The sequence below is a fragment of the Oryctolagus cuniculus genome, chromosome 14, assembly GCF_051225735.1.
Source record: "Oryctolagus cuniculus isolate XC-2025 breed Fujian yellow rabbit chromosome 14, ASM5122573v1, whole genome shotgun sequence".
Classification (NCBI taxonomy): Eukaryota; Metazoa; Chordata; class Mammalia; order Lagomorpha; family Leporidae; genus Oryctolagus; species Oryctolagus cuniculus.
This window is the reverse complement of record NC_142880.1, coordinates 17,473,430-17,491,795: the sequence shown is the minus strand read 5'-3', so window position 1 is coordinate 17,491,795 and position 18,366 is coordinate 17,473,430. Positions and strand designations below refer to the sequence as shown.

At 42.9% G+C, this 18,366-nt stretch overlaps 1 protein-coding gene across 19 annotated transcripts in view; it reads left to right on the top strand.

The window, feature by feature from the left end:
- The window catches only part of MCTP1 (multiple C2 and transmembrane domain containing 1), a 767,919-nt gene that overhangs the window by 575,265 nt on the left and 174,288 nt on the right, over positions 1-18,366 (top strand). For all 19 annotated transcript variants that reach the window (XM_089313022.1, XM_051853978.3, XM_017344604.4 and 16 more), the window contains one exon: positions 16,641-16,743. In XM_089313022.1, the coding sequence (XP_089169148.1) occupies positions 16,641-16,743 (103 nt within the window). The remainder of the gene's footprint in view (positions 1-16,640; positions 16,744-18,366) is intronic.

The following is an 18,366-nucleotide window of genomic DNA, read 5'->3' as shown; positions in this document are numbered from 1 at the left end:
CGAATAGGCATCCCTAGAAAAATTAAGGGGGAGGGGAGATTAGTACTCTCTCTGCACATACAGGTGTGCTGGCTTCACTCTTTGTACTAAACAATTAGTTTATGTGAATGTTCATTAAGTGAATGATACATTTAGTCATTTCCTTGTCTTATGGATTCTAGGTCCAGTCTGGTAATAAGTAAATTAATCTGAGCACAGTAATTTCTTATAGAAAACTCAAGTAGCATTTACTTCTGAAGTTTGTGTACCTGCCCATTGTACAAGTTGAGTGCATTCGTATAAGTTTGTCTTCTCTGGGAGAGGAGCTGTCATTGATTTTAAAACTTCATGAATATGCAAACTCCATTAACCCAGATGGCCTATATGCCTCTATGGAAGTTAAAGTACATCTTCTTTCAAAGCTGGAAAAAAATAGAGATATCTCTTTCCTAATGCTTCTGTGTAAATTGATGTGAATAACAATCGCCTTTCCCCCAAGGATTCAATGAGACAGACTTTTGATTTGGCGGAATGAACATTAATTTGGGGACTACTAAGTACCAGAGTCTCCATTTCTTTCCTGCAGTTTTAGGGATATAAATCTAATGATTCTCCATTCCGTGCTGACCTTATAATCTAATGTGCTCTAAATTGAACGAGAGAGGTGTTGAAGTGTTCAGAGCCAAGAGGATAATTCAGGCGGTGACCTTCTTCCCTCTTGGAACCTTTGTGGTCTTCATGATGTTTGTGTGGAGCCAGAAAGTGGGAGTTTCATGCACACGAGTCAGAGAGGTCTGAATATACCATCGGTGTTTAAAAGAATCAACACTTGTGGAAAGGATGCACTATGTATAGACATATACGTGTGTTATATATTTGTGTCTATATTCTGATACTCTCTGGTGTCTGTCATTAAATTTGGGACATAAATAGGATCTTTGTGTACTTTATCTCTTAACTTGTTCAAAGAAGAACTTTAAAGATATGATGGACATCTTAATGGACCACAGGCCAGCTCGACACAATTTTTGGCAATAATAGTTGGAAAAGAGGGAACTGAGCGAATGGTGTGGTCCTCAAATGCACAAACTGGTATTTAAAAGCATTTAAAAGCGTTGTGGATGGAGGAGGGGTGCTGGAAATCACAGTAGCTCTCCATATTAAATCAAGTGTACTTTTTGATCTGGTGCGAATGAGGCTAGTATTATTAGATCCTTGGCTTCAGAATGCTTTTCTAACAAGAGAAACTTCCAGAACTTGGCCATACTTGAAAAATATTGTAATGATCTGAATACAAAGTTAAACTTATATCGTCGAAGCAAAAATGTTTAAAGTATGAAGTTCCATCATTAAATATGAGAGCAGGAGAGCAAGATTCTGTAATCTTTGAAATCACCATCAATCTTACTGCAGTGACAAAGACTTTTTCCCTTTCAAAATGTAAAATTTTTCTTTTGTTACAGCACAGTCATTGAGAAACATTGTGATACTGGGTGAATACAGAGCAATTGAGAGTCTCTTTGAATGAGGGAGTATAAAGCACAAATTACTTTTTAATGAAACCCTCAATTCTTTCCCTTGCCACAAAAAGCCTATAGGCTTGTTCAGCTAAACACAGCCACAGTGGTCACTTCAGTTAAGTCCCTAATAAACTGTTGATGGTCGAGGGTAGTTTTTTTCTGCCATCTCAATAGCCCAGTGTTGGACAGTGCACTTCAAATCATTAAGGTTAATACAGATTTTAAAAAGAGATTAACTCTGGTGGTTAAGGCCTCCATTGGCAAATCCCACACATACACACGCATTGAGCAAGGCACAAGAGGGGATTGAAATTTCAGCCTGAGAAAGTGGTGCTGGCGTTTTGAAACCTCGATCTGCTCAATCCTTCGGGAATGAGAAAGTTGGAGTGACGGCGCAATAGCGCTCGCTACAACTCGCTTTGCTTACCTCTCCTCCAACCGTGCAAAGGTTAATGTCCCTCTTGCACGGTCAGAGCCAAGCCTAGAGGCTGGCGCTGCGTTCCCTGAGGGCAGAGTCCCTTGACCGCTCATCAAGAGTCCTTACGACTGGGCACTCTGGACAGGGAGACAGGCCAGTGGCAGGGGTGGTGGTGGGAGGCAGATCATGCTGTATTCTGGCTTTTCCAGCTTCTCATTATCAGGGTTTTTTTTTTTTTTTTTTTTTTTGGTCCTTTAGCAGAGCCTAATTTCAGCTTTCAACAGAACATTGCAAGTCCTCTCTTGCCTGCCGAGGGAGGCTTTCTTAGTGGAGTGTTTAGACTTGGCCTAGTGGTGCTTTCAAGTTCTCAATGAGAAAGAGAAAAGACTTCTTTCTCTGCAACCCCTCCCCTTCGTTTTCCTTGTGTTTGTCGTCGCCCGGCTTGGAGCCTCCCCAGGGAGACCAGCCGGGCGGTTTCAGCAACAGCGATATGGGAGAATTGTGAAACCTTTCAAAAGAGCCCTACCTTTTCACCGCACTGGAAGGTACACTAATATCAAACTTCTCCACCCCAGGTGAATTGATCTCTTCAATTAATGCGCCATCGCTTTCAGGAAATAATAGGAGAGGGAGAGCAAGAGAGAGAGAGAGCGAGAGCGAGAGAGAGAGAGAGAGAGAGAGAGAGAGACTTTACAATTAACAGCCCCTGTCACCTAAATCGTCCCATTAAATGAACATATCTTTTTCTAACACAAGCCCATGCATAAAGACTTGGGTCTCACCTGCTCTGTAGCCCAGGAAGCTACCAGTTCAGTTATTAGGAGAGGTGTTTACTACCCCTTTATTTGCATAGGTTTCCCCCGTGTTTTTTCTTTTGGAAAACTGTCTTCATTGTTGGAAAATATTTAAGTAACAAACAGCAGAAAAAGACATGCTACAGTTTTTTTTTTTTTTATCAGCTTCCGTGAGAGTCTTATTATCTTAAGAAATAACAGTTAGCAGCTCGGATTCATTAGCAGAGCTAAATTTAAGCCCCATTTGACAGGCTGCCTAGAAAACATTTTGTTTTGCTGTCTGTGGGCTTTAATTAAGATGTGTTCAATTTCAGTCCTCTTCCCCCAGCCCCCCACCCCCAACTTGCTGTGTCACAGGCCGGCGATCAGACACTTTTAGATGGTTCGGCCCATGACTTTGACCTTCTGCCGCAGTCCAGCGTTCCCTGGGGAACCGTTCGACTCATCAGGTCTGATTTCACACTTCCAGGATGCCTCAGCTCTCTTAACAATGACAGGGAGACAAAGCCCTTTAGAGCAGGCCGCATGGGGACTTGTTTAAATTGGAAACCAGAGAAGAGTCAAGACACAAGGTTATAGGCTACAGAATAGTGCTTTTAATAAAGAGCTCACAGCTCGGGCTCAGCTCAAAGAGGTCTACCTCTGTACAATTAATTGAGCCATTTATCTGGAGCATCTTAGGCCTCTACTTTCTCACAGCGTTGCGCGGTAAATATCAGCTAAGAAGCAAATGAGATATGCATGAAATGAATTTTAACACTTTGATGACTGTGCCTCCCGTCTTCATTAAAAGTAAATTTATTTGTATTTCTGACCTCGTTATCAGTAGACTGCCTGCGTTTTTATTGGTTCCTGTGATTTCCAGCTTGAGTGCCTCACGGAGGTGTATTTTATACAGAGATTCGGATTTATTATTCTTGGTATTTCCCTCCCCCTACCCCCGAATATTATGGGTCTCTTCAGAGAACAAAAATGAAAAGCCAGCTGCATGGGAAAAGACAGGTCTACTCTTTGAAAGTTGGATAGAAAGTTCGAGAAATACCAAGCACCTATATATGACATACACACGATGTGGTCCTTAAAGAAAATTAACTTTCCGTGGGTTCCTCTGGCAAGTGGCGTAGGATCTTTGCAATTCTGGCTTCAGGTGGCCCGTAGGTTTAGCTGTTTCCCTGGAAGAAGTAGCTAAGTTGCTTCTTTTGTAGACTTGCAGCAGTGTGGACACTTAATATCACGTGCCCCTAATTGTCACCATCATATTGAATAATGATCATTATTTAAAATCTCTGGTGGAAGAAAAGAGAATGCATAGTTCCATTGGATGAACTGCATGAAATATAGCAGAAATCCTTGAGATTTACAGAGTATCAAGGGTAAAATAATTTACCAAATAAAGATATGTACAGACATTCCTAATTTCTTAACTTTTCCCAGCTTAACGTCTTACAGTTACATTGTTTGAAACAAAACACTTTAACCCTTAACACAAAGTATATAGCAAATTTCCCAAGCAAAGTGTACTTTAGTCCCACGTGCAAGCTAATGTCTCCATTCACATTTTTATTAATTAAACTTTGAAGAGACCTTTTAGCAGATAGTACACTTTGAAAAGAAATTTCATCCAATTTGTAATGCATCAAAAATATCCAACACCTGACAGTCTTATCATGTTTAGAAAGCAACATTGACACACACGCATGTGATAAATGTTAATTCTACATAAATCTCTTCCATAAGAATGAGACTAAACAAACGCATCACAAAGAAAGTAAATCATTACTGTTCTTTCACATCACCACATTATTTTAATCATTGCATTTTAAATGAATCATGTTCTAATTCTAGCAATGCAAAAAAAAGAAACTTCTTCTAAAACTAAATATTTGATATCCAGTAGCTGTAGGAAGAGGAATGAAAAGTATAGGTTAACATGATGGCTAGTGTTTTAATTGCAAAATCACATGTGATTTTTTTTTTTTAATGCAAGTCACATGAATTGAAGGTACTGATGTGGCAGAATAAGTGGGATGACAAAGTGGATGCATAATTGGGTTTGATGCACTCTACAAGTGAAGGACTTTGGGTCGGGAAAGTGGTGTTCCCACTACCAGTGGACAATGAGGGAGAGAAATACTATAAAGCCATGAATGGGGTTCTGGGGAGCTAAGATTGTAAAGTGATCCACGGAGTAAGGAAATAGGGAACTGCCAGTTTGGCTTGAGGGTTAGCTCACGGATTTCCCTCAGTGCTCGAGGAAATGCTTTGGGATGCTAGAATCATCGTTCAGCTCTCCTTCATCTGTTGTGCCATTACAAATCGTGATATAAGTGATGCATTTCCTAGAATGATCAGAGACACGAAGCAGAGAGCATCGGAATTTAAATAAGATTTTAAAAGAAAAAAGAGAGGCTTACTAGATGAACGGTTAGGGTTTTGATGGTTCAGCTGGACTCCTAAGTGACTGAATAGCCAAGCACAGAGTGTTACAGGACAGGTGTCAACAGAAATGCCGCGTGGTGGGTACAGAACTCGGGCCTTAGTCCAGCCTGCTGAGCGCATTTACTCGCGACTTTGAGAAGTTCATCGGCTGCTCCCTTATCAAACTTGCTGGGACAGCAGGCTAATTTGCTTTATGTGAGACTAGTAAGATACTCATATATATCTTTTTTTTAAAGATTTATTTTATTTATTTGAAAGACAGAGTTACAGGGAGAGGAAGAGACAGAAAGAGAGGTCTTCCATCCGCTGGTTCACTCCTCAGATGGCTGCAACAGCCAGAGCTGCACCGATCTGAAGCCAAGAGCTTCTTCTGGGTCTCCCACGCAGGTGCAGGGGCCCAAGCACTTGGGCCATCTTCTACTGCTTTCCCAGGCCATAGCAGAGAGCTGGATTGGAAGTGGAGCAGCCAGGACTCGAACTGGCGCCCATATGGGATGCTGGTGCTTCAGGCCAGGGCTTTAACCCACTGCGCCACAGTGCCGGCCCCTCATACGTATCTTAACAGACTGAAGTAATTGGCTAAATTCAAGATGATAAACCTTAAAAAGTATACATCTAAAGTCTTACTAAGAGAAAAAACATTAACAGTAGAAAACATGGACAGACTTTGGATTTTGAGCTGAATTTAAGCTCCTTGAGAGTGAATTATACATATATCAATCTTATTAGATTGACTAAAAGTGGAATTTTTTAAAAGATTTATTTATTTACTTGAAAGGCAGAGTTACAGAGAGACAGACCAAGACAGAAAAAGAGAGAGAGAGAGGTATCTTCCACCCAGTGGTTGATTCCTCAAATGTCTACAATGGCCAGCGCTGGCCAGGCAAAAGCCAGGATCCAGGAGCTTCTTCTGGGTCTCCCACATGGGTACAGGGGTCCAAACACTTGGGCCATCTTCTACTGCTTTCCCAGGCACATTAGCAGGGAGCTGGATTGGAAGTGGAGCAGCCAGTACTCGAACCAGTGCCCACTACTTAACCTGCTATAGCACAATGCTGACCCCAGAAATGGAATGTTGAAAATGATGCAACACAGTGGGCTCGTCAGACATACTGGAGTGGGAATTCAGTTGGGAATCTGCTCTCCAAAGAGCAACACTGAAAAATTAATCAGCATCTATTTTTCAACTGGGGTACTTGGTGTTTTAAAGTCGTGTCAAGGAGCTGATGTTGTGGCACAATGGATAAAGCTACTGCTTTGTGACACTGGCATCCTTGTGGCTATTGGTTCAAGTCCCAGCTGCTCCACTTCCAATCCAGCTCCCTGCTACTGTGCCTGAGAGGGTGGCAGAAGATGTCCCCACACACTCATATGGGAGACCTGGACGAAAGAAGCTCATGGCTCCTGGAAGACCAACTGACCTACCTTCCTATCTCTCTCTCTCTCTTTCTTTCTCTCTCTTTCTCTCTCTCTCTTTCCCTTCCCTCCATCCCTCCCTCCCTCCCTCCCTGTAACTCTGCCTTTCAAATAAATAGATAAATCTTTAAAGAAAAAGAAGTGGAGCCGGCGCTGTGGCACAGTGAGTTAACATCCTGGCATCCCTTATGGGTACTGATTCTAGTCCTGGCTGCTCTACTTCCAATCCAGCTCTCTGCTATGGCCTGGGAAAGCAGTAGAAGATGGCCCAAGTGCTTGGGCCCCTGTACCCGTGTGGGAGACCTGGAAGAAGCTCCTGGCTCCTGGCTTCGGATAGGCACAGCTCCAGCCAATGCGGCCCTCTGGAGAGTGAACCAGCGGATGGAAGACCTCTCTTTCTGTCTCTTCTCTCTGTGTAACTCTGACTTTCAAATAAATAAATAAATCTTGAAGAAAAAAAAAAAGTAGTAGTAGTAAAGGAGCTGAGACTCGAACCAGTGCTCAATTTAAAAAAAAAAAAATAAAGGAAGTCATGTCTACTGAGATAAGTTCATGGGTAGTGCTAACATTGGTAACTGCAGCAGGCATCTCTTAGCCTGGTCACGTGTCAGACACTACCTGAGCCTGGATCAAGGATTATGATTAATCTCATAAGGATGTGACTGAGCATTGTTATTATCCCCCACCTAAGATGTAGGAGGATGAAGCAGTTTGCCCAATCAGCACGCGTGTGCACACGCAGCCTGTGAGAGCAGGTATGCTGATGGGGGTGGTTCAGTGACGCCCCAACTGACCAGTACTGCAGAAAGGAAGAGGAAGAGGGCATGTGACATCTTTTGTCACCTACTCAAAAGCCTGTTGTGGGGAGGACGAAGATAAGAGCTGGGAAGGGGGTGACGGCCAAGTTAGATCCAGAGGGCAAACTTCGTCTCACAGATTTAATTAGAAGGACATTTATCATAGAGTTACCAAGTGGATCACAGAATCTTTGGGGTTGGATAGGCCCAAGGAAACAGACTCTAAGCTTAGTCTCCAGCCACACAGTGGATGCAAGGGGGTGCTGCTTGCACTGTAACTGCTGCTTCCACAAATCCTGCAGTCTGCAGTAGCTGCGGGAACCCCACGTGCCCTAGGTGAACTGACTGTGAGTATCAAATCTCAGGCAAGTACTCCTGCTTTGTGCAGCCTAAGTCACCTCTGCCTCCCTAGCTGCAAGGGAGTCTGGAAATGTCGCTTTGGGCTCTGTAGCCTCTCAAGTTCAGGAAGGGACGCGAGAAGGTGGCGTGAGTGGGTATTTTGGTGACCACCCACAGGCTGCAGCTCCAAAAACGGATAATGAGCAGGGCTCACACGCATGCAGTCACAGGTGCTACACCTTCACTATACACCTGTCATGTTGTTTCGACTTTAAACTCACTACCCCGGGCAAATCATAGACTACATAAAGGCAACACAAGTAATGAAGCATTTTTCCCAAACATCATAATTTCCCGAAGTTAGATCAGAATATTCCAGTGGAGGCAATGACTTCTCCATCATTGGAACTGCCCAGACAGAGCCGGAATGACCACCTGGTTGCATGGCGGGTGGGGAGTGGGTGTGTCTGTGTTTGGTGGAGGGGGTGTCAAGCCCTGGAGGAGCTTTTGAACCTGGCCTCTGTAGCTTCCTTGAAGGCCTCAGATTCCGAGACATTGCAGTAGGACCAAAGATTGGTAACAGACGCCTGCATGAGACGTTTTTGTAGAAGAGAAGTAAAAAGACAAAGACATCGTTCTGGGAGGCAAAGACTTGACAGATGACAGTCATCAGTTGTATTACCTGTGATTAAAAAAATACATAAAAAGTTGAATCGTCTCATGCAATATTGAATTTTTTAAGCTTGAAGAATTTTTTTTTTTACTGCAAAAGATCTCTTCAACTCACACGCTGACTTTTAGCAAGCGCATTCTCTCCTACAGAGTGTGGAATTTCTGCCGAGCCTGAAGTATCTAGAAAGGCTTGCAAAAACAAAGTAGCTTAACAGTACGTGGGTATACTCGCAAGAGTACTTTTAAACTTATTTTGGACCAAACAACTTCTGTGTTTCTAACAAATGACTGGCATATAATTTCTATATTAAGTGTGAATTGAAATAAGACTTCCAGTATTTTTTTAACCACCTTTTATCTAAGTCCTTAAAGCTGAGGCATCATTTTCTCATGGATTCTCCGCATTTTATAGGTCCCATGATCTCTCTCTTCTTCCTTTTCTGGTTCCTCTTTTGTCTTTTTCACATCCTGTTGTGTCATACACAAGCTTCCCAGGGTATATCAGGATGGTTCAACTTTTAAGACTCCAGAATGTGTCTATTTACGGATAATCCTATAATTATACTTTTACCTCTAGTTCTACATCCCGAGAGAAATAAACTCATTTACATTGAACTGTGTCTATTTCCATTGCTTTTACTCATGTTTCTCAAAGTGTGTTCCAAGAACCTCTGGGAGATTCCCAAGACCTTATGAGGAATCAGGAAGTCAAAACAGTTTTCATAGCATTATTAATATGTTATTTGCCTTTCTCACTCTCATTCTCCCACAAGTGTACAATAGAGCTTTTTGAAGCCTACATCGTGTTTGATCGCTCTGATGTTAAATGAAATGATATTAATGTTAAATGAGTCAATCTTTTCATGTTCTTTTTAATGTCTAAAATGGTAAATTTCATCATCGATAGCCCACATAAATAGCCCTTTGACATCTTCAATAATTTTTTAAAATATTTATTTATTTGTTTAAATGACAGAGTGACAGAGAAAATTTCCATCCTCTGGTTCACTGTCCAAAGTCCAAAACAGCCTGGACTGAAGCTAGGAACCAGGAACTCCATCTGGGTGGGTCTCCCACTTGCATGATAGGAACTCGAGTACTTGAGTCGTCATCCACTGCTTCCCAGGCACATTAGCAGGGAGCTGGATTGGTAGTGGAGTCGCCAAGACTTGAGCGAGTCCTCCCACATAGGATGCTAGTGTTGCAAACATTTTTTTTTTTTTTTTGGACAGGCAGAGTGGACCGTGAGAGAGACAGAGAGAAAGGTCTTCTTTTGCCGTTGGTTCACCATCCAATGACCGCTGCGGCCGGTGCGCTGCGGCCAGTGCACCACACTGATCCGATGGCAGGAGCCAGGTACTTATCCTGGTCTCCCATGGGGTGCAGGGCCCAAGCACTTGGGCCATCCTCTACTGCACTCCCTGGCCACAGCAGAGAGCTGGCCTGGAAGAGGGGCAACCGGGACAGAATCCGGCGCCCCGACCGGGACTAGAACCCGGTGTGCCGGTGCCGCAAGGTGGAGGATTAACCTAGTGAGCCGCGGCACCGGCTGCAAACATTCTTAACCTGCTGCAACACAACGCCAGCCTCCTGAGATCCTGAATAATTTGCAAGAATTCTAAGACCAATATGTTTAAGAACTATTGCTTTTCAGTTGGCGACAGGACAATATTGCTGCCTAGGGTGTCAGTAGGGCTGTAGGGAAAGTGATTATCCCAGTGACTAGGGAGCGCTGTTGATGTTTGGTAGCTGGGTGTTGGGAGTGCCAAGTGTGCTGTAAAGTATTAGACAATCTTAGGGAATTGAAATTGTCCTACGTGACTAAATACAGACATGGGTTTAGCTTCAAAATATGCTTCATGACTCTCTGAGCCTAGACTGCGTTCCCAAATACGTATGATTTAGAGAAGCCTTGTTGATGGCTGCCGTTTAACACAGTGTGCACCCAAGACCTTAGGGTAGCCTCCAAGGCACTTGATGCTCTGGGTTCGGCTACTTCTCTGACTTCGTTTACTGATCTCCCCATTGCTCGTGGTAGCCCAGCATCAGAGGCCCTGAGCACACCAGGCTGCTAGGCTAGATCTTCCCTCTGCCCAGGGCACTGCCCCACAGACAGCCACGTCACGTGCCTACTCCGTCGGCTCTTCCGTTTCCTGGAGCACGGCTCGCCTTCTCCGGGAGGCCTCCTCCGACCACCCTAATTAAAGCTACAAACCATGCCCCTCCTCCCCATTCTCAAAGACCCCATCCTGCTCTGTTTTTTTCTGTTTTCCAGGAACACCTATCACTCTCTAATGTGCCATGTAGTATATTCATTAATTGAGTTCAGTATTCTCTTTCTTTTCCCCTCCCCACTACAAGAAGATTCCAAGAGAGAAAAGAGAGAGGTTTTCTCTTTTTTGTTTGTATAGCCTGGCACAAAGTAGCCTTACAATAAAATAAATCAATGTATGATTTTATCCGAAATAACTTTCTGTTTGATATTTCTCTATAATAGAGTGGAGGCATTACATTAAATTTCAAAATCATGTGTAGGTCAATTTTATTTTATTTCAGGATAGTAAATCAGAATTCACAAATCAAGATTATGCAGTCTTCAACATGAGAAAAAAGATGTCTTAGATCGGGGCCGGCACTATGGTGTAGCAGGTAAAGCCACCGCCTGCAATGCCAGCATCCCAAATGGGTGCCAGTTCAAGTTCCGGCCTCTCCACTTCCCATCCAGCTCTCTGCTATGGCCTGGGAAAGCAGTAGAAGATGGCCCAAGTGCTTAGGCCCCTGCACCTGCGTGGGAGACCCAGAAGAGGCTCCTGGCTCCTGGCTCCGGATTGGCTCAGCTCTAGCCGTTGTGGCTAATTGGGGAGTGAACCAGAGGATGGAAGACCTCTCTCTCTCTCTCTCTCTCTCTCTCTCTCTCTGCCTCTCCTTCTCTATGTAACTCTGATTTTCAAATAAAATAATTCTTTAGAAATAAATGTCTTAGATCTAGCCGGATAACCTGGGCTCTACAGTATTGATTTTCCTGCCACATTGAAACCTGCTGCATGACCTAGTGAGAAGAGAGAACCCTGTTATCCGTACTCAGTCCCAGGCTCAGACCCAGTGGGAACCTGGGGAGGAGCGTCAGTTAACGTACCAATCAGATGTTTGAATATGTTCAGGTCAGTCTGAGGCCTGGAGCTGCAGCCCCCGCCCTCACCTCCGCGGTGAGAGGGGGATAGCAGCCATCTTCAGCATGGGTTACTTTTTGTTCTGGAGGACCCCATGGAATTCCCTCAACTACAGCATTGTTCTGTGTCATGATTGAAATTCCAGTTTGCAGACAAGACAGATGGCAACCTTGATGATAATTAAAAAAAAAAAAAAACTAAACTAAAATATAGCCATGTCAAACCGTGGCAATTGAGGAAATTCAACCAAAGAGCTTAATTTGTGCAAGGTAGGCGCAAAATAAAGGGCCCCCTGGGTATGAATTGCTTTGCACGGCTAGTGAAAGCTCTCTGTGTGCTCAGAGGCACGGCAACAAAGAGGTGGTCCCTGGGTCTCCCCTACACACTACACATTTAACATACCACATCCAGCACACCGTGCCACTTGTCAGCAGCAAAATGACCCTGGAGAAAGCCCACCCCCAGTGGTTCAGGATTAACTATTCTGGGAGCGTGAATACCATTCACTACCTTTTGAGTGACTTTAATGCTCGAACCAGTGGTTTGCACAAACTGAAGTTGTTCAGTTGCCCACAAAACACGAGGAGGGTTGGCACAGACTTTCCCACAGTTCTTGATCAATATGTCAGCATCCTGACCTCAAAGGGCAGGAGCTGAGAGTGACAGAGAATTAGCCAGGCACCTCATTAAACCTGTGGTGCTGTTTTGAAGATTGCCAGGAGAGACGCCTCTTGGAGACCATTCTAGGACTTACTTTTCACCCAGAGAAGAACTGCAGAGCCTTAAAGTCTGGGTGGATGTAGTTACTAGTGTGTATGTTCCTTAGGTTTAGTTTCATGAGTTAGGGTTAAAGAGTCTTTTTCTAATGTTAATTTCCTTGGGAGATTTTTCTTTTTCTATAAAAATCTGTGGTGTGGAAATGGAAATGGACCTTGGTATTTAACAAGTTTGACCAATGTTTTTAAGTACCTGTTTTACAGTAGTTATGTTACACCTGTTTCTGTGTTTAAAGACCTTATTAAAGGGACACACAAGTAGAGTGAAGCTAAACATTCCTGATTATATACTGTGAAAGTCCACAACTGTGGTTGACCTTGACTTTGAAAAACACTGATGGTAGAGGAGGACAGTCCCCAAATATCGGGCGGGTTACTTCCCCCGGGGGTGGTGGAAGGTTTTTGCTTCCTCTCTCCTCCCTTGCTCTACAGTGATACAGTGATGTGCTCCCCTCCCCCTGCTCTGGGCGCCCCCTTCCTTTACCTTGATTGCAGCATTTCCGACCCTGCATTATAATTGTGTATTTACATGTCTGTCATACCCACTAAATTGTGCGTGCCTCGAGAACTGGACTATGTCTTAATCATGCTTATAACTCCAGGGTAAGCAGAGCAGACAGTCAGTCAGTAATGAAGGCTTCAAAAGGCCTTCTTAGTTCTCTCTGGAAAACCGTCAGAGTGGAAAATTGCCACGTTCTCAAAGAAGGCTAAGATGGTTCTAGCTGTCCTGGGAGTTAAAGCCAGCGACTCTGCAGTGCCCACCCTCGTGCAGTACTGCCACAACTTCTGTCTTCCATCCAAGCCAAGTTGTCCCGCGTGTTGCATTGCTAAGGAGGGGCATGGGCACTTTTGAGTCAAAATGATGGGAGTTAAGGAAGAGCCATGGGTAGTCACAGGTCTGCTTTAGTCTTAGGATAAAAATGAATGACAGGGAGAAAAAAAGATGATATTTATGTTCCCATCCATTCAGTACGCTCTTTAAATAAGCAAACATGATCAGAAGCAAAATATGCTTCAACCTTGGCTGCTGCCTTCATTGCTTGCACTTCTGGCTGTATGGCCTGGATGACAGGGGCCGGCTTTCTGTCACCTCTGTAGCTCTGCAGAGCCCAGCACACTGTGTGGACAGCACCCTATGCCACCAACAACCCCACGTCTCAGGTACTCCGAGCAAGCAGAGCAGCACACACAGGGACCAAGTGCAATGGTAAAATGATGGAAGGAAGGAATAATGACGGAGATAATTAGTGGTTAGTTCCATCACTGGTATTTCTCTGATTGTTTTTGTTTGTTTAAGTGGCAGATAATCAAAGCTGCAAAATTCAGACCCTGAAAAGCCAGTCATTTAAAGCATTATTTAGCAAACCAGATAAAGCACATTAACTGTGTGTGGCCACTTCTTATAATACAACCAGTGTCTGCTTTTCAGTGGTAAGTTTATAGATTTTGACAGTGGGCATTTACTATCGTTTTGGTTGAAATTGCTGTTAATTTTTAATTGTTCTGTACTTGTCCAATGGCATAAGGATGCTTTCTAAATTACTGAAAAATAACATAGCAAGAGAAGACCTGATGTTGGCATCCATTTACCGACGACAACCAGCAAAAGATGACTTTTTAGATGGAAAAGACAAATAGAAATTAAATATAAAATTGCCTTGGGTTTATTTGGCACATCAAGAACTTTATTTTCTCCTCTAGGACTCAGATATAAGCATAAAAAGTCAGATTCAAACAGTTTTCAAAATATATTAAATGGAAACCTAGAAGCAGGACCTTCCCCAATAAGGGCGCTATATCTTACCTAAAATTTCCCCCATCGGATTCTAGAGACATCCAGTCTGGGCACCTTGCTGAATACTTAGTGTCCTAGAAAACAAAGGCCTGGTTTGGCTAAGCTCTGTGAACTGCTTTCCATGTTCACATACTAATATGAGGGCATATTAGATCGTTCAGTGTTGACATCTGTAAGTTCTGTTGATTCTGCTTTCAGAATCCACCCAGGACCAACCACTCTGCGCCACCTGGATTATTGCAAAGGCCTCCGGACACTTCCTTGCCTCTGCCGTAGCCCTCTCTGCCTTATTCACCCAACAGCAGCCATCAGAGCATTTCACTCCTGAACGCGGATCTTTCCGGAAGCTTCCTCACCCATCTAGAGTGAGAGCCAGGTCCTCTCAGAGGCCGGCCTCTCTCCCCACACACCTCCCTCTCGCATCTGCTTTCCCTTCCCTACCCCACCTCATTCCACTACTCTCCAGCCTCCCTGATTGTTCCAGAACACGCCCATTACAGCGTCTGTTCCTCTGGGTCACCCAAGACTCACTCCTCCTTCACTTCTTTGTCCATCTTGTCATCTTCCAGTGAGACCATCTCTGCAGCCCATTTGAAAATTCCCCACAGGCACCAACACTCCTCATCACTGTTCTCACTTTATTTTTCTCCCTAGTCCTTATCACCTCCTCAAATACTGCAAACTGTATTTATCGTCTGAGGGAATGCCTGTCTGTAAACTCCATGAGATCAAGGATTATATTTTTAATTGTTTCATGCACTGCCGACTCTCCCACACATAGAACACAGCCTGCCTGGTTCATGGCAAGAAATCAGTGTTTGTTAAATGCGTGAACTTGTTGTCAAAACATTACCTAGCATTTCCTGTGTGTGTGGTCGACTCATGAGTAAGATATGGCGCCCTTATTGGGGAAGGTCTTGCTAATAGGTTTACATTTAATATATTTTGAAAATTGTTTGAGTCTGACTTTTTATGCTTATATCTGAGTTCTAGAGGAGAAAATAATGTTCTTGATGTGCCAAATAAAACCTATTACAATGTGTTTTCATGAACAACGTAGTCCTTCTTTGAACACTATCTCCCATGGCGTATGTAAGCTGGAAGCAAGGGTTGGGCAAGAAGACTGAAGCAAGTGGGGGAATAAAAATTTTGATAACACAGAGGCTAAGGCAGAAGTCAAATTTCCACCAGACCTTGAGGGTTCCCATTCCCTAGTCCTCATTGAAAATTCCTCTCAAGACCCCCAGCTGAGAAGACTACCCTAATGTTAAATTATGCAATTATCCTGGGGTGCACGAGGCCCCATTGAACTAACACGCACACATAGTAAATCTCCTTTTTTAATATGAAATTAATAAGTTAATGGTGAGTCAGAGTTGGTGTAGCTCATTTTCAGGATTACGGTACGGAAAGTAAATACACTGCTGGGTGGGAATACATAGCTTCTGTGTCACTGATAGCTAATAAATTCCTTCCCATTAAAATTTAATTGAAAATCTTCACTGATATTTAAGCTTTCGCAGAAGTGTAAACTACTGTGACTACAACTCACAATGCATTTAAAACAATTATTCTTTATCATTAAAGTTAATAATATGCACATTAACCTCTTATGTGGGCTAAATCAATATTATAGTTTAAAAGATATGACCTCTGGACAGTTTTGTCTAAATATTGATTTCATTGTCATTTGTATAAGGTATCAAACAAATTACATGCTGCACTGATATCATTAACGCTGCCCTACAGAGCCTCTGACTTTCTGGGCTCTTTTAATACAGGACATGACATTACACAAGTGCAGAGGGCATCAGAGAACGTCATTGCCAAATGGACAGGATGGGACAGTGGCCGTGTTAGAGTCCCTGTAAACAGGGAATAACTTAGAAATCCTTTACTTTCAAGGGACAGAAGGAAAAAAAAAAAACTACAGCTCTTTAATATGCAGATTGGTTGTTGATGGGAAGTGTCAGATGACAGAAGTTTTGTGCCTTAGAGGGTCTGATTGACCTCCTGGTGATTCCAAATATATCAGGAGAGAAAGTAACTCAACGTGAGTCTGATTCAACGTGGAAAATCCTGCAATCAGTCAGATTTCCTGTGATTGGAAACTATGTGCAGAAGGGTGCATGGGCTGAATATTCCCAGTGGCCGTCATCGAATTAAACAAAAGCTAGTGTGGAGATGCCTGTCCCATTTTTCCTCTTCATTGGTGGCTATGGTGTTATTTTTGTTTTAAAAAAAGCTGCGAGTTAAAATGCCAGCTACATAATTTGCTTTTTTTCCCATTTTTTTCAGGCTCTAAATTACTATCAATCATCATGATTGCTCTCATTGTCCAGTGATATCTAACTCCATTTTGATATTGGTGGTTTCTTATTGTTGTTGTTTTTTTAAGTTTTAAAATTGTGTCTCCCCTTTGGCTGGCTGTAAAACTTTTGGGGGAAAGAGATGTGGCCATGCTGGTGAAGTGTGCCCCTGGGGAACTATGATACTAAAAACTGCACCCCCCAAATCTCTCCTAGGTAAAAGTGACCCGTTCTGTGTAGTGGAGCTCAACAATGATCGGTTGCTCACACACACGGTCTACAAGAACCTCAACCCCGAGTGGAACAAAGTCTTCACGTTGTAAGTGGCCTTGCCCGTGGCTTCATTGGAGGGCAGGTGTTCGGTTATATTTCTTGGTGAGATTGTCTGTGTGTGCACGCACACGTGTGTGGGTTTATTCTTCACGGAGTCGCATCTCCGTGCATCTGGGCTGCCTTAGCTAACAGCAATGAATTTCCTAACCTCCTAACCTTCCAGGGACTGAAACCTGTGGAAAGAGTGGGGGGGTGGGGTGCCATGTGTCTTTGTTTCCAGAGACTTTCAAAAAAAAAAAAAAAAAAAAAAAAAACTGTGCTTTTCTATGATTTGTGGAGGGGTTTTGCTCCCATCAACTGATTGGCCATACTGCTTCTTCCTTTTATACTTTCTTTTGAAATTCGTCCCCATCGCATTGACCCCAAGGGGACAAAGCTCTGTTTGTTCCATTGCTGAAATCAGGAAAGAACCCAGTCACCAATTCGGGGCAGATGCTTCAGTTTTGCCTTGTTTCATTTTAGCACAATAAGAATATTAAGTATTGTCCCGGAGACCCAAACACCCTTTGAGTTAATTTTTCTTTTGTTTTAAAGAGTTTGTGAATCTTCAGTCGTGCCCTGTTAAAGCTGCGGATGCTACCCCAGAGTGTCTCTCAGATTCCGTGTCTTTAAACTGGGCTTAAGAAATGAACAGGAAACAAAGAAAAACTCTCCCAACAGGAGGACTTCTTTAAAGTTTTCTAACATAGTGTAATTTTTTTGTATCAGAAAAAGTACTAAATTCTTCAGAAATTCCTTCTACTGCCTCTGTGTAAGAGACAGTAACTGATTAGCTTTCGTTAGCTGACCAATTTCACTTTAAGGGATTCCTCGTTTATGAAAGAAAAGCGTGGTCTGGAGACCGGTGCTCCCACGCGGGTTCTGAAGTGTGTTTTTCTCTGGGATGTGTCGTTGAATGAATAGATTTGATTATTATCAAAGCCATTAATTGATTGTGCCCTGATAAGCCTCTGCCCACACGGGCTTGGGCTTTTCAAAAATGAATATATTCAGGGGTTTTGTGTTTGTTTTCTCAATTCCTGTTTTCTTGGTAAACAGTGAGATCAAGGAATAAATGCTGTCAACAATTTGCGCTTATTTTTTCAGAAACAAAAATATGATGAGCTAGGCCAGTTGTTTATTAACATATATTGTCTTTGGACCCTAACGGAAGCTACTTGATTTCTAAATTCCAGGGTGGTACAGTAGCTGTAAACGTTACATTTTCTCCATTCTGTTTTCTGTGTTTGTTAAATTTTACTGTAAACCTAGCAGAAATTAAGTCAATGTTTTGGTGAGAGCTCTAAACAAAAACAAGATGTCCTATTATTATAAAAAAAAAAGAACAGTTATAAAAAAACAAACACAGTGAGTCCTGCTGATATCAGACCTGGTGGAAAATATAAACTATTGCCATAATGGTAACAAAAATTCTTAAAAAGATCAGTGCCATTTATTGATTTTTTTCCCAATAATTTATTCTGTGCCCATCCGGACAAGAAATTATATTTCCTTAAACAACAACAACAACAACAAAATACAGCTCGAAATGACCATAGTGTTCAAAGTTCTGGGGGATAGAACCTTTCATGCAGGTGACTAAATTGCATTCTGGGAAATTCTGTCAGCT